The sequence below is a fragment of the Staurois parvus genome, unplaced genomic scaffold, assembly GCF_062004578.1.
Source record: "Staurois parvus isolate SC_StPar_1 unplaced genomic scaffold, SC_StPar_1.0 ptg000361l, whole genome shotgun sequence".
NCBI classification, from domain to species: Eukaryota; Metazoa; Chordata; class Amphibia; order Anura; family Ranidae; genus Staurois; species Staurois parvus.
Window position 1 is genome coordinate 1,355,033 of NW_028318157.1, and position 16,562 is coordinate 1,371,594.

Below are 16,562 nucleotides of genomic sequence, written 5' to 3' on the forward strand. Positions count from 1 at the left end.
AGATGGAACAGAAGCAACCCTACATTCATAAGCGACATGTTAATTTGGGAATTTTCAGGGATCACCTAGAAATGTTATTACTGTCTATCATAAAACAGAAGTAGTGCATATGCAGTTCAAGTAATTGTAAAGCCATTTTGTAACAACATATGTCATACTTACCTCTGTACAATTTTTTTTTTTTTTTTTTACAGAGCAGCCCTGATTTTCCTCTTGTAGAGTTCCCCCCGCCGAGTGCCCCCATAGTAAGCCACTTGCTATGTGGGAGCACTCACACAGGCTCGCTCCCAAGCTGGCTCTGTGTCCATAGACACACAGAACGTAGCTTGGCCCTGCCCCCTGCTTCCTTGTCACTGGCTGTGACTGACAACAGCCGATGGTTCTCACTACTGTCTCTGACGCAATGAGAAAGGAGTGAGCCACTGCTCATGTGCATAGCGCTGGATCAAAATGGCGTTTATGTAAATATAAGGGGGGCTGGAGGAGGGAGCTGCACATAGGTTTTTTACTTTCACGCATTAATGACTTAAATTGGTTGTGAAGGCTCAAGTTTTTTTACCTTCATTCTATGCATGAAGGTGAAAAACGTACTGTTTGCAGCAGCCCCCCCCCCCCCCAAAACGTACCTGATCCCCACCTGTCCAGCGATGTGCAAGATAACCTCCCCTGGGTCTCTTCCTCCTCATTGTGCATGTAGCCTAAATATATTTTTAATTGCAGGCAGTGAATTTGACTTATCAGGCCTTGCAATCCCCTACACAGAGTCCAGACTTGGGGAGGAAGCAGCACAAGGAGCTGTTTCAAAGTAATTAACATGCGGATAGGAGGAGATAGCAGAATGACAGATGATCTAATCTGTATGCTGCTTCTTATTTCACTGTCCAGTCAGAGGGTAGAGGTGGGGATGAAAACTGGAAGCAAGAGTGAGAAATGCCAAATTGCACCCCACCCTCCAGAGCTTAATCTCTATGATTAAGCCCTGGTGGGTGGGGCAAAATGCATCAGGGGTGTGGCTTCAGGGGAGCTCAAGGCTGAGGCCATTCACATTCCTCTACACATGTTGTGGTGGTGATGTGTGGCGTCTTTTAGTCTCTTTATGTTCCAGAAGTAGAGCACAACGATGATAGATGTTCTTGAAGTAGAAGTATACAGTACAGTGATAGCTGTTCTAGAGGTAGACTGGAACAATAGCTGTTCTAGAGGTAGACTGGAACGACAGATGTTCTAGAGGTAGAGTATACAGTATAACTATAGATGTTCTCAAAGTAGAAGTATACAGTACAGTGATAGCTGTTCTAGAGGTAGACTGGAACAATAGCTGTTCTAGAGGTAGACTGGAAAGACAGATGTTCTAGAGGTAGAGTATACAGTATAACTATAGATGTTCTCAAAGTAGAAGTATACAGTACAGTGATAGATGTTTTAGGAGTATAGAGTATAACGATAGATGTTCTAGATTAGAGTATATAGCAATATGTTCTAGAAGTAAAGCATACAGTACAGTGCTAGATGTTCTAGGAGTATACAGTATAATGGTAGATGTTCTAGAGTAGTGTAAATAGCAATATGTTCTAGAAGTAGAGTATTAAAACCTAGATGTTCTAGAAAAAGTATACTGTATAACCATAGCGGTTCTAGATGTACACATACATTGTACCTATAGAATCCAACAATCATTTTGCTGACAAAATTGTAGAAGCAAACTTCCAGCATTGTGCTGAGCAACAAGTCAAAAGCAAACGATTTTTACTTGCAGTACAAGTTAGAAAGTAAGCACAAACATCAGAATGATGTGCCTGGCCACCAATCCCACCACCTTTTCCTGTCTTCCTGTTTATGTCTGCCCAGTTTTCAAGTATCATCTTATCAGACAAGTTTCAATTCTCTCATACATTCACATAGCACAGGTCCTCCCAGTGTTTGTTCAGATATACTGGTCTGTGTAGTCACAGCCTGCCTTGGTAGAACTGTCACACACGTTTTTCTTCCAGCTATACAAGAGCAACCAAATGTGGTTTCTATAATACAGAGCGTATAAAATATTCCACGTATCTGTTTTAAATTGCAGTCATTGTTGAAAAGGTTGACAGTGTTTGACCCAGTTCTTTGTTACCTCACTGATTATACAAGCATTGGCGGGGAGGCGGGGGCAGGAGACTGGCAGACGGTATATTCTTCATAGTTATGCAACTCTGCTCTCCTGACCCAATTTCTCTACATAGCTACACTTCCCAAGGAGCAAACCGGTCAGGCTTCTTGTGAAGAGCATGTGGTGCTGTATTAATAGACTGGGAAAATGTCTGTGTCTAGCGAATATAATACCCTGGTATTAAAAGGTGAAATCCTTTAAGTCAAAATGTTCAAAGCCCTAGGTGGCAAACAAAATGTCTAGAAAGAACAGGTCACACTTCCAATTCTATTATATTGTCATTCTAGGATGTAATATTGTGTATGTATAATATTTCTATATAATATTGTTATCAGACAGCAAAATAACAAAAATAATAAACACTGTTTAAGAAAACAATAGAAAATACAAATATCGACCAACATTCTAAGCAGATATAATTCTCAATATGTCCTTTATCAAAAATGAAACTTAAAAAATAAGGTATATTAGTGATAGGGTATGAAAGATAATAATCCAAAACAGATGCCCCCCATATGGTGTAAATTAGTGGGGCTCCTGGTCAATGAAAGCATATATACTATTTAACCATTAAAAAGGAGAAAATTGCTGGTCTAGAGACCATAGTTAGGAACTTCTGGGGTTTTCTGTTAGAACGGAGATCCAAAATATATATAAAATTCTAACAATGTTTATTAATGTCAATTCAATACAAATATCACAAAAGACCAAATAAATAAATGGACCACCCTCCATTACTGTGAGACTATAGCTTGGAGCCTGCGTGGCTGACATTCAGGCCACATAGATACATGTGTAAGGCAACGTTGTCTTTTTAATAGGTGACATAGGGTGGTTTATTTATTTATTTGTTCTTTTGTGATATTTGTACGAAATTGACATTAGTAAACTTACTACAATTAGAACAGAAGGCCCCGGAGGCTGCAAACTATGGTCTCTAGACCAACAATCTTCTCCTTTTTGTTGGTTAAATAGTTAATACAACCCTTTTTGTTGGTTAAATAGTTATTACATCCTTTTCCTGTAGCTGTATAGAATAGTAATGTATACGATCTAGCCTGCAGTGACAGATATGTAAATGCCCCCCCCAAAAAAAGGATGATGCACTGACTGTCAGTGAGAAGATAGGGGTATTCTACCACCACCTCCCTGCTGTACCTGCAGCTTACCTTCACCAATGGTGTCATTATCCTCCTGTGACACCTTCTCCTCATTCCTCAGAACTAATGGCCAGGGGTCGAGCTGTATTAGTGAAGACAGATCTCACCACTCAGTTATTAGGAATCAATAGGTTGAACCTGTTGGCCTCCATCCACCCAGTTTTGGTTGGACCTACCTTTACAGAGTATGGTCACCCAAAACTGACAATTGGTGGACACAAGCATATTAGAATACTCGCTGGCTACTTATGTACATCAGATGCTTCCAGGGCTGAGTCTGAAAGGCTGATGTTGATTCACCCCCCAGTAACAATTAGAGACTGGATTTGAGGCGTAACCACTTTAATTATGTAGTCAGGTTTCCCGCAATGAAAACTCATTTTTAGGAATACTTCAGGGGCCAGGGTTTGGCTTCAGTGATGGCTGAAAGAATAGTCCCAGCAAATGAAAGGGCACCCAGGAGTTCCTCAGAAAGGGTCCAGTTCCTGGAAGTAAGCTGCCTTTATATGCATCACCTCCACTGCTCCCATTCAACAGTCATCAGCTTTGGGTAGACTTAGCTGTGGATTCCTTCTGTTCCACACTTCTGATTTAATTAAATTAAAAGACTGACAGATATATACTAGGCTAAAATTAAATTCCATTCACGTTTTACTTTGTTTGGGATAGAGTGGAGTAGGGTTAGGGTTGCTGTCACACTGGCCTATTGAGGAACGTTGTAAAAATGCATATCGCATTTTGGTGCATTTTCTGATTGCCTGACTGAGCAAGCACCTGTGAAACATGGATATGCGACTACAATAGCAGTCCAAAAATACAACCACAGTGGCTTTTTAATGCATTTTATTTTGATTTTATTGGGAGGGGCATTTTTGAAGCATTTTCTATTGATTTCAATGGAGGAGCATTTTTAAACAAGGTGCCAAAGATGCAACATGCAGGACTTTTCAAAATGCACCGCTCTAGGGCAAGGCGTTTCATAGGATTCAAAGGGAAATATTTTTGTTTTTCTTGTGCTTTCAGAATGGTAAACGTGCAGCAAACACATCAGTGTGAAAGGGCCCTAAAAATTAATTATGGCTGTCTTTATTTCCACTGGGTCAATTTCCCTTCACTTCCGGTGCCAGTGACCAACTCTTACCATGACAGAAAGCGAGAAAAATCTCTCCAAAAAGGGACACAGACATGAAAACCTTTCAAAGATCCCAGCACATCCCCAATTCTACTAGAGAAAGGGTTTCTAGTAAATTCCTTAAAGAATGAATAATATAATTTTCCTGTCTCATGTAGCTGGAATCACTACATCAGCTGATCCCTCTCTGCGGGATGTATCACCAATAACCAATTCTTCTACAACTGATAGCAGATTTCACTAATAACAGGACACAAAGAACACAATGCCATGGCCATCTCAGCTAATACTATAATCCTTTACGTCTTGTTCTCATCAACTGCTTCTTCACAGATGCTTACATAGTCCCACTGCATTTACAAGAAGCATTGTTAACCTCCTTGGCGGTATTCCCGAGTGTAGCTCGGGGTAACATTTCAGTACCAAAAGCGGTAACCCCGAGCTACACTCGGGAATACCATGCGGCGCTGCTCCGGCATGTGTTCTTCACTTACCTTACCCTGCGCTCCCACGATGTGTCCCCTGCAGCGTCCCCGGCCATCTCCTCCGGCCGATGCCGGCATCCGGCTTCTGTGTCCTGTCCCTGTGATGTCGGGACGTACGGGCGCCGCCGCCGCCGGCGGCGGGAAATTTAAAAATTTTAAAAAATGTCATTTTTTTTTTTTTTTCATTTTACACAGTAAAACATTGCTGTTTCAACCTATTTCACATACATTTTGTCCCGAGTGCTTTGTCCTGTGCCCTGCCTGCATTTTGTCTGTTCTTTCTGCCTGGAAACTGAGAAATGTCCATGGCGTCCAAAAAGTGTCCCTTTAGGTCAAAAGCGGTTTAGATCAGCTAGAGAACAGCGATAGTAAATCAGAACCACTTACAGAATTGAGCGATAATGATTCGTGGGGGAAATTCGTCATCAGAAACTGAAAACGATTTTGCGACTGAGCTCAGCAATGTGCGAACTTGGCGCTCTATTTCACATTTCAGTGTTTTTGGTTTGATTATATTATTGAATTAAATTTTTTATTATTTTTATATTATTTTTATGATTATTTATTAAATTATAATTTATGATTTTGTGTTTCAAATTTTATCCTACCCGGGATGTTTACTAGACTCTTGTTCGGACAGATTTCAGTGAGTTTTTCCTAAAAATTACAGCCTACAATAAAAAAAATACATATTTCCATGCAAAAAAATGGTACCGCTTTCAGCACCAAAAATCTGAAATAATCATACCGCCAGGGAGGTTAACCACAAAGTCCTGACCTTTCTCTAGACAAGCCTTTTCTCAACCTATTTACCCCCCAGAGGAACCTGAGAAATGGTGATCTGATCTCTGAGCACACCAGCTAAAACTAAATCATCAAGGCTCAGTGGAAAGAAAGACCCCTTACATTCATGATTAGTGGGAAGAATGCCTCCTTACAATGGTGACCAGTGGAAGTAGGTCTTCTTATATCAATGGGAAGAATGCCCCTAACATTTGGGTTCAGTGGGCAGAATGCCCCTGAACCTCGGCGGCCAGTGGGATCAATGCCCCTGAACCTCGGCGGCCAGTGGGATCAATGCCCCTGAACCTCGGCGGCCAGTGGGATCAATGCCCCTGAACCTCGGCGGCCAGTGGGATCAATGCCCCTGAACCTCGGCGGCCAGTGGGATCAATGCCCCTGAACCTCGGCGGCCAGTGGGATCAATGCCCCTGAACCTCGGCGGCCAGTGGGATCAATGCCCCTGAACCTCGGCGGCCAGTGGGATCAATGCCCCTGAACCTCGGCGGCCAGTGGGATCAATGCCCCTGAACCTCGGCGGCCAGTGGGATCAATGCCCCCTAACCTTGTTGGTCAGTGGGATCAATGCCCCCTAACATTGGTGGTAAATGAAAGAGAATGCCCCCTAACCTTGGTGGTCAGTAGGAAGAAAACCCAAAACATTGGTAGTCACTGGATAGAATGCCCTATACCATGGTAGTCAATAGGAAGAATGCTCCTTACATTGGTGGTCAGTGAGAGGAATGCCCCCTAACCTTGGTGATCAGTTGGAAGAAGACCCCTAACATTGGCAGTCAGTGGACAGAATGCCCTATACCTTGGTGGTCAGTTGGAAGAATACTCCTTACAAGGGTGGTCAGTGAGAAGAATGGCCCCTAACACTTGTGGTCAGTGGGAAGAATGGCCCCTAACACTTGTGGTCAGTGGGAAGAATGGCCCCTAACACTTGTGGTCAGTGGGAAGAATGGCCCCTAACACTTGTGGTCAGTGGGAAGAATGGCCCCTAACACTTGTGGTCAGTGGGAAGAATGGCCCCTAACACTTGTGGTCAGTGGGAAGAATGGCCCCTAACACTTGTGGTCAGTGGGAAGAATGGCCCCTAACACTTGTGGTCAGTGGGAAGAATGGCCCCTAACACTTGTGGTCAGTGGGAAGAATGACCCCTAACACTGGTGGTTAATGGGAAGAACGCACCCTAACATTGGTAGTCAGTGAGGGAATGCCCTATACCTTAGTGGTCAGTGGGAAGAATGCTACTTACATTGGTGGTCAATGGGAAGAATCTCCATGTTTAGTGGTGGGCCCCCTAAGATAGGTGGCAAAGATGTGTCCAAAAGACACAGAGAGCACAGCTCCGCCCTGCCTCCTCCCTCATCATTGGTTCTGATAGACAGAAGCGGGAGACAATGGCTCCTGCTGCTGTATTCCAGCCAATGAGAAGCGAGAGAGCCAACAGAGACTTGGCTCTTGTGCACATCAAAGGATTGGGATCAGGCTCGGGTGAGTATTTAGGGGAGCTGCATGCAGGTTTTTTTGTTTACCTTATGGCATAGAATGTAGTGTTCTGCTTTTACAACACCACCCCCCCCCCTCGTGATGTGTAAACTTAGGGGATCCTACGCCCAGTACTCACTCGGTCAGCTCTCTCCTTGCCACTCCCAGTGCTGGGCTGACAGCAGTAGTGATGGCGCTGTCACTACTCTTGTCAGCTTTGTAACAGATGGAAGGTGCCTTCATCCCTACAGTAAACCACTGCACCCAGTGCAGCCACCCCTCCCACCCACCCGGTGTCCTGGCCCCCCGGCCCTGATTGTGGGTGCATCCCCCACTGCCTCCCAGCTCTCTCCTCTCCCAGCGCTGGGCTGACAGGAGTAGTGATAATGCGGTCACTACTCTTGTCAGCCTTGTAACAGAGGGAAGGTGCCCTCATCCCTACAGTAAACCATTGCTCCCAGGGCAGCCACCCCTTTCGCCCACCCGATTGTGGGTGCAGCACCCCACTGCCTCCCTGCTCTCTCCTTCCACTCTGAGCCCTGGCTGACAGGAGTAATGATGGCGCTGTAACTACTCCCGTCAGCCTTGTAACAGAGGGAATGGGCCCCCATCCCTACAGTAAATCATTGTGCCCAGGGCAGCCGCCCCTCCTGCCCACCCGATTGTGGGTGCAATACCACTCAATGAGAGAATTGCTGGCTTTCCCGGATTTCCGCAGTAACATTCTTTGAAATCAGAGGCAGAAATGTGTCCGGTGACATGGTGGAGATGATGACCTGTTCCTATGCCTGCAGTCAGCCCCGGTCCCATAACAGACAAGGAGTGAGAATACAGAGGGGGGTGGGGATCAGGGGGACACCCTCCCATAGGGCTCCATACCTAGTTTGATGGCCTGATGATACTTGTCCAGTGCCTCCTCCAGCCGGCTGTCCTTGATCAGGGCACTGCCCTCCTGGGTGAGCCTGCCAGCCTGGACCTCCCAGGGGAACCACTTGCTGATGACATTGCTGAGCACCACGTTGACCCTGTGGTGATGGAGAGCGCCCCCCTGCAGGAGGGCCCGGCACACTGGGCACTCTGGCCGCCCCAGGCACTGCCTGCAGAAGGTGTGCCCGCACTGCACGGTCACCGGCTCGGACACCAAGCCCCGGCACTCCGTACAGGTCAGGACCCCCCAGCCGGCCCCGTCCGCGGAGGGCGGCTCTCTGCTCCGGATCTGCTCTGCCAGGCACGACACCAAAGTCTCCAGCTGCTCCGCACACAGCTCGTCCTGGGCGGCCGCCTCCTGGTACAAGCCGAAGGCATCGTGCAGCTTCCCCGAACATGCCAGGCACTGTGCCCGCCTCAGCAGCAGCCCCCAGTCCTCCGCCCCGGCCGGCTGTCCCTGCAGCTGCCGCTCGTAGATCTCACATGCCAACTGGAAGTTTTTCGCCTGGAAAGCCTGAGCGGCAAACTCCAGCATCAGGCTGCCGTCTGCCTCATGGGTGTCCATGCTGGCTGCCTGTGCCCGGAGCGGCTCCTCTCACCTTCCCCCGGGGTCCCTCAGCTGATCCATTCCTGCAATACGGAGAACCAGAGCCTTCCAGACAAGTGTTATATAAAGCGCCGTCATGTGACCCGCGCCGCCGCTTCCCATTGGCCGGCCTCCTTCAAATTGTTACAAAACCTCCCTGGGTTTTGTAACAAGGTTGCAGGTCTGTGTCATTGTCTGTGAGAGGAATGTCACCCGGAGCTGCCTGTGGAGGGCGCCTCATACAGGGAACTTCATCAACTGTGGAGGGGGCCCAGTCCTCACATCCCAGGGGGTCAGAGCTTTACTCCCCTGCAGCAGCCGACCCCACCACCTCACCTACATCCACCCTGAAAACATGTCGCTTTACTGCCCTGCAGCAGCCGAGCCCACCACCTCCCCCGCACCCACCCTGAAAACATGTCGCTTTACTGCCCCGCAGCAGCCGAGCACGCCACCTCACCCACACCCACCCTGGAAACATGATGTCGCTTTACTCCCCTGCAGCAGCCGACCCCACCACCTCACCCACACCCACCCTGGTAACATGTCGCTTTACTCCCCTGCAGCAGCCGACCCCACCACCTCACCCACACCCACCCTGGTAACATGTCGCTTTACTCCCCTGCAGCAGCCAAGCACGTTACCTCACCCACACCCACCCTGGAAACATGTCGCTTTATTGTCCTGCAGCAGCCGAGCACGCCACCTCACCTACACCCACCCTGGAAACATGATGTCGCTTTACTCCCCTGCAGCAGCCGACCCCACCACCTCACCCACACCCACCCTGGAAACGTGGCTTTACTCCCCTGCAGCAGCCAAGCACGCCACCTCACCTACACCCACCCTGGAAACATGATGTCGCTTTACTCCCCTGCAGCAGCCGAGCCCACCACATCACCCACACCCACCCTGGTAACATGTCGCTTTACTCCCCTGCAGCAGCCAAGCACGTTACCTCATCCACACCCACCCTGGAAACATGTCGCTTTACTGTCCTGCAACAGCCAAGCACGCCACCTCACCTACACCCACCCTGGAAACATGATGTCGCTTTACTCCCCTGCAGCAGCCGAGCACGCCACCTCACCCACACCCACCCTGGAAAAATGATGTCGCTTTACTCCCCTGCAGCAGCCGACCCCGTCACCTCACCTACACCTGTCACAATCACGGCGTCAGACCCCAGACCTTCTCACCAAACTCGTGACCGAAGGACCGGACGATCTAAAACCGCGATGTGACATGCGTAACAATGCCACACCCAGCTGCACCCTACACAGCGATTTTCCAGCTAATGGTCAACTGATCGATGTGCCGTCAGCCTGAACAATTGTTACTGGGTCAGGTTAATTACGCAACTAACCCTTCACTGCCACCACCCCTTCTTGTACAGAGAAAGGGGAAACTCTCTTTAACAAATATACACTGTAATGGTTGAAAAGTCTTCTGTCCAATACGGTCACCGCAGGCCGATTGGGCAGAGGATTAAACAAACACAGTAGCTTCTCTTTAGAGGCAGGAATTCGTAAATTGCAATTAAGCGCTTTAGAAACAGTTTAACACTTTCAGAAAGAAAGATTTATTACTAAAAGAGACAAACAGGTGCAATAAAATATTTACAGAAAAAGATGTAACTAATATATATATATACACACACACAAAGAACCATAGCACAGCAGAGAGATAATAGGAAGGAAGTTAAAGGGTTGGGTTACTTGCCATTTAAGCCTTTGATGTAAACAGATCCAAGTTGCAGAGCAGAATGGTGCTTTGATCTCCCGCTGTTACGATGGAAAAAATGGGAGAAGTCTTCAACTTAACTTTTTAGGCCTGCTAGCCTGTGTTTTAAAGTCCCCCAGCAGGGGGGTGGCTCCGAGTAACTGACCAGTACTCTGTTTAGGGAGGGATCATCGGGCGAACTTCGAATTTGAACCAACATCTGTCATAATCCATGATATGAAACATAGGGGACAAACTGACTTGAGGAATGTTCATTTAATTCTGTCACCTACGCTGCTAGGTTTTATGAGGTTACAATCTCTTTCAATTCCTGGGAAAAGCTGCCTTATCTCTGTTACGAGGTGAGAGATTACACATGTTCTTGGGCAGCTAGGCTCTGTCTCTCTTGGGGGGCTTTGTAGCTCTGGGCCCCCTGCTGCTCTACCTGCCAGTTACACTTTTAACACACACACACATCTGTCACTGTGCCTCTCAGGAAGGGAGGTGGAAGGGGAATGAGAAATGACAGACACAATATATATACTCCGTACCAAGATGGAGGTGCCTACAAAATGGTTGAACTGCGTACTTCACTGTGTTTTGTGCACTTTTTGCGACAACACCCACCCTTGAAACACGATGTCGCTTTACTCCCCTGCAGCAGCCGACCCCGCCACCTCACCTACACCCACCCTGGAAACATGATGTTGCTTTACTCCCCTGCATCAGCTCACCCCGCCACCTCACCTACACCCACCCTGGAAACATGATGTCGCTTTACTCCCCTGCAGCAGCCGACCCCGCCACCTCACCTGCACCCACCCTGGAAACATGATGTCGCTTTACTCCCCTGCAGCAGCCGAGCCCGCCACCTCACCCGCACCCACCCTGGAAACATGATGTCGCTTTACTCCCCTGCAGCAGCCGAGCCCGCCACCTCACCCGCACCCACCCTGGAAACATGATGTCGCTTTACTCCCCTGCAGCAGCCGAGCCCGCCACCTCACCCGCACCCACCCTGGAAACATGATGTCGCTTTACTCGCCTGCAGCAGCCGAGCCCGCCACCTCACCCGCACCCACCCCGGAGACATGATGACGCTTTACCCACAAGAGGAATCCACCCAAAAAATACCCATCGGGCACCCAAAGGGGGGTTTCTAAGGAATATCATCATCTACGACAGTGGTCTCCAGATGTGGCCCTTGCTGCTCATTGGGAAACTATTCCTTCCACTGACACCAACAATGGGGCACTATTCCTCCTATTGACACCAACAATTGGGTACTATTCCTCCTACTGACACTAACAATGGGGTACTATTCCTCCTACTGACACCAACAATGGGGCACTAATTCCTCCCACTGACACAAACAATGGGGCACTATTCTTCCCACTGACACCAACAATGGGGCACTATTCCTCCTATTGCCACCAACAATTGGGTACTATTCCTCCTACTTACACTAACAATGGGGTACTATTCCTCCTACTGACACTAACAATGGAGTACTATTCCTCCCACTGACACCAACAATGGGGCACTATTCTTCCCACTGACACCAACAATGGGGCACTATTCCTCCCACTGACACCAACAATGGGGCACTATTCTTTCCATTGACACTAACAATGAGGCATTTTTCTTCTATCTGACACCAACAATGGGGCACTATTCTTCCCACTGACACAACAATAAGGCACTATTCCTCCCACTGATACCAACAATGGGGCACTATTCTTCCCACTGACACCAACAATGGGGCACTATTCCTCCTACTGACACCAACAATGGGGCACTATTCCTCACACTGATAACAATAATGGGGCACTATTCCTTCTACTGACACCAATGATGGGGCACTAGTCCTCCCACTGACACCAACGATGAGGCACTATTCCTCCCACTGACACCAACGATGAGGCACTATTCCTCCCTCTGACACCAACGATGAGGCACTATTCCTCCCACTGATACCAACAATGGGGCACCATTCCTCCCACTGACACCAACAATAGGGCACTATTCCTCCCACTGATACCAACAATGGGGCACTATTCCTCCCACTGATGCCAACAATGAGGCACTATTCCTCCCACTGATACCAACAATAAGGCACTATTCCTCCTACTGACACCAACAATGAGGTACTATTCTTCCCACTGACACCAACAATGAGGTACTATTCTTCCCACTGACACCAACAATGGGGCACTATTCCTCCCACTGATAACAACGATGGGACACTATTTCTCCCGCTGACACCAATGATGAGGCACTATTCCTCCCACTGACACCAACAATGAGGCACCATTCCTCCCACTGCTACCAACAATGGGGCACCATTCCTCCCACTGACACCAACAATGGGGCACTATTCCTCCCACTGATATCAACAATGGGGCACTATTCCTCCCACTGATGCCAACAATGAGGCACTATTCCTCCCACTGACACCAACAATAAGGCACTATTCCTCCTACTGACACCAACAATGAGGTACTATTCCTCCCACTGACACCAACAATAAGGCACTATTCCTCCCACTGATGCCAAAAATGGGGCACTATTCTTCCCACTGATACCAACAATGGGACACTAAATCCCAGTATCTATACCGCCATTTGTAGACGCTATAACTTTCACGTAAACCAATTAATTTACACATGTTGGGATTTTTTTTAGCAAAGACATGTCGCAGAATACATTTTGGCCTAAATTTATGACAAAATTAGATTTTTTACATTTTTTTTACTGGACATGCTTAATAGAAAAAAGTAAAAAATATATTTTTTTTCTCAAAATTATCAGTCTTTCTTTTTTTATAGTGGAAAAAATAAAAAATGCACAGGCGATCAAATACCACTGAAAGTTCAATTCGTGGGAAAAAAAGACGTAAATTTCATTTGGGTGCAGTGTTGCATGACCGCACAGTTGTCAGTTGCCGTAACGCAAAAATTTGTCTGGTTAAGAAGGGGGTAAATCCTCAGGAGGGCAAGTGGTTAAAGGATAAGTTCACCTTTAAAAGAAAAACATAATAAATGTAAATCTTTTTGCAGGTAAAAAAATGTGCATTTATTATCTTTTTTACTTGGAGCCTGTAAAGCACTAGTGACCAGCAGATTGCGGATGTCATGCGGAACTCCTGCACACTTGTCAGCAGGGCAGGACTGACCATTTGAGCACTGGGGCACTGCCCCAGGGCCCAGGGTCAGTAGGGGGCCCCATGAGATGCCCCTAGTACCTTTCATAGGCTTTTTTTGGGTGTGGTTTGAGTGTGGGTGAGAACACGGGGCCCCATGATCCCCTATTGCCCGGGGACCCCATGAGTTGTCAGTCCGCCCCTGCTTGTCAGTCTATCTGTCTGCTTGTACCTTGTACAAGCAGGGGGATACACACTGACAGGAAGAGACAATGAGCTCAACAGCACCATGGTAGTTCATTGAGAACTACAAGCCGACAGCCGCAAGGTCTGTTGGTACTTGTAGCTTCGCATTCGCAGAATGAATGATGCGGCTGGTCAGGCAGAGTGACAGCGAGCAGGGGGAGAAGATCTCCCATTTGCTGTCACTAGAGGCAGCGACTGCACAAGTGGGAACATGTTACAATTTCCACCCTAACAAATAGGTGGAACATGTAACATGTTCCCAAAGGTGAATGTATTCTTTACCCTCTTGAAGACCAGCATGTTAAACCCCCTCCCTGTCCAGGCCATTTTTCAGTTTTTAGCATTGAGATAGTTGACTGACAATTACTCTGTCATGCAACACTGTACCCAAATAATCTTGATATCTTTATATATTATGCAAACATATAATCTTTCTCAACTGTAGGCCAGAATGTATTCTGCTACATTTCTTTTGTAAAAAAAAAATAAAATAAATCAGTATATATTATTTAGACTACGTGAAAAGTTATAGAACTGTGGTATATAAATATATACATTTGATATTTATCCACCCTGATGTTCCAACTGTCTATCTCAATTCCTGATGATCTACAATGCCAGAACAGTACAAATCCCCAAATGACTCCTTTCTGGAAAGTTGACAGTATAAGGTATTTAGTAAGAGGCATGGTGAGTTTTTTGAAGTTGTATATTTCTGCCACAATGTTTTTTTTAAATGAAGAATGTAAATAAAATTTGTTTTTTTCTCACAAAGTTGTTTTAAAAAGTTATTTCACACACACAACATAGACATACTTACAATAACACCCCAAAACACATTCCTCTATTCCTCCCAAGTAAGGAAATATCATGTGTGAGACTTTCTCTGCCTAGATGCATAGCAGGGTGAAAAATCCAAGGAGCACCTTCAGGCTCTCAAGGGGCATAAATACTTAGCACATTTCTTGAGATCCTAATTTGTCAGGTCAGGAAAAACACCTGCAAAATGACTACATTTTGCAAAGCAGACCCTCAAGTTAGTGATGCACCTAAATGAAAATTCTTGATCTGAAAACAAAACCAAAAATTCAGGATGCATTTGGAGGAAAACTGTACTATATTCAACTTTTTAATTATTATCATGAATTTAAATGAATATGAATTTATTTTCAGCACCTTTTCAGCCAATAGGCTGCTTTCACACTCAGTTTTTGCAGTGCTTTTGCGTTAAAAACTGGTTCAAGAAAAATGCATCCCTTTAAATTCAATGAAAGAGTAGGGCCCTCTAACCCCTCGTGTGCTGTTTGTTGTTGCTGCACTGTTTCATGTATTGGCATCCCTTTACCAGTAGTTAATCAAGTAGGGGGTTCTTCCCAAACAAACAAAATTCCTATTGCACTGGAGTTTCTTTTTTGGACTACTTTTATAAAGCTTCAGCAGCTGTATTTTGAAGTTCTTCAGCTTTCTTAAAGTGCAGATCTTGTCACTCCAGGCCTTCTCCAATGTCTCATGGGCGAATTGCCCCTTTCTCATCCTATTCCTTAATGGGGTGCTGCGTTTTAGATTTGAGACAGACAAAACTCCCAAAGTGAAATGTACCACTTGCCCTCGACTTCTTACTAGCTCCAGAAGGGATCACTTTCTATACAGTTAAAGTAACAGTGATTCAGGAAGACAGTCTGTCTATTGCCTATCACCTCAGCCTGGATGTTTGCAGAGATAAGGACCTTAGGCTATGAGGGACCCTTTTTTGGTGTTCTGCCCAGTTTGGGTATTCTTCCTGTGTGCAGTACTACTTATGATGGCCAGTTCCATTTGCTGGATGTCAGGATACTTTGAGCTTACTCACAAGCTTTAGCTGTGTTGGAGATTTAGACCATCTCTTTGTCACTTTTTCTCTCAACATCAAAAGGAAGGAACATCATCCAGATTCACTCGCTGGATATTGGGTTAAAGGTTTAGCTCCTATGGAACACCCTCAATCTGAAGTGTGTGGACTTTGTGGGCTGTCACAAGGTGCTGGACGTAATTGCAGCTGGGGCATGTGGATCTTGAGGATGGCATCTGGCCATTTGTTGAGGTGGTCATGTCAGGGCAGTGTGGGTGCAGCATTTTTGGACCATGCAGTGTGGCACCAGGGAGTTGCTCTTCCATCACTAAGGTGCAGTTTCTTTGGTGAATGGTTAGGCATTGTTCTCAGGTTCCGGGATGTGCCGGTGAAATATACTTTGACTCAGGGGTGGACTGACCATTTGGAAACTCGGGCACTGCCCGAGGGCCCAGGGTCAGTAGGGGGCCCCGTGAGATGCCCCTGGTACCTTTTTCATAGGCTTTTTTGAGTTTGGGCAAGGACACAGGGGTCCCATGATCCCCTATTGCCCGGGGGCCCCATGAGTTATCAGTCCGCCACTGCTTTGACTCATGTTGTCACTGGTGTGTAGTTGGTGTTTGCTACAACACCCATTTACTTCAGGCCATCTCCAGAAAACCGTGCAACACAAATATTCTATAGGGAAGTTAATGTAGGGTGACAGTGCGGTCCTCCATTCATACCTTTACTGTGGAGTGAAACTCACGGCTAGTTACTTCAGCTTCGTATGTTGTCATAGAGTTTGTCAGGAAAATGGAATACATACTGTATGTATACGGAAATGTAGGATGATCTTTGCCGATTCACCTCATTACCTGCCAGTTTGTAACAATGTTAGCCATTCTGGAGATGTCTTCATTATAAGTTTA

At 46.6% G+C, this 16,562-nt stretch overlaps 1 protein-coding gene across 2 annotated transcripts in view; it reads right to left on the reverse strand.

Annotated features, from left to right (window-relative positions):
- LONRF3 (LON peptidase N-terminal domain and ring finger 3) overlaps window positions 1-8,825 on the reverse strand; it is a 55,074-nt gene extending 46,249 nt beyond the window's left edge. The window contains exon 1 of one of the 2 annotated variants that reach the window (XM_089684920.1): window positions 8,080-8,825. In XM_089684920.1, coding sequence (XP_089541046.1) covers window positions 8,080-8,692 — 613 coding nt within the window. In that variant the 5' untranslated portion in view covers window positions 8,693-8,825. The remainder of the gene's footprint in view (window positions 1-8,079) is intronic. The other variant, XM_089684921.1, reaches the window with a different exon arrangement.
- Window positions 8,826-16,562: the final 7,737 nt, after the last annotated feature.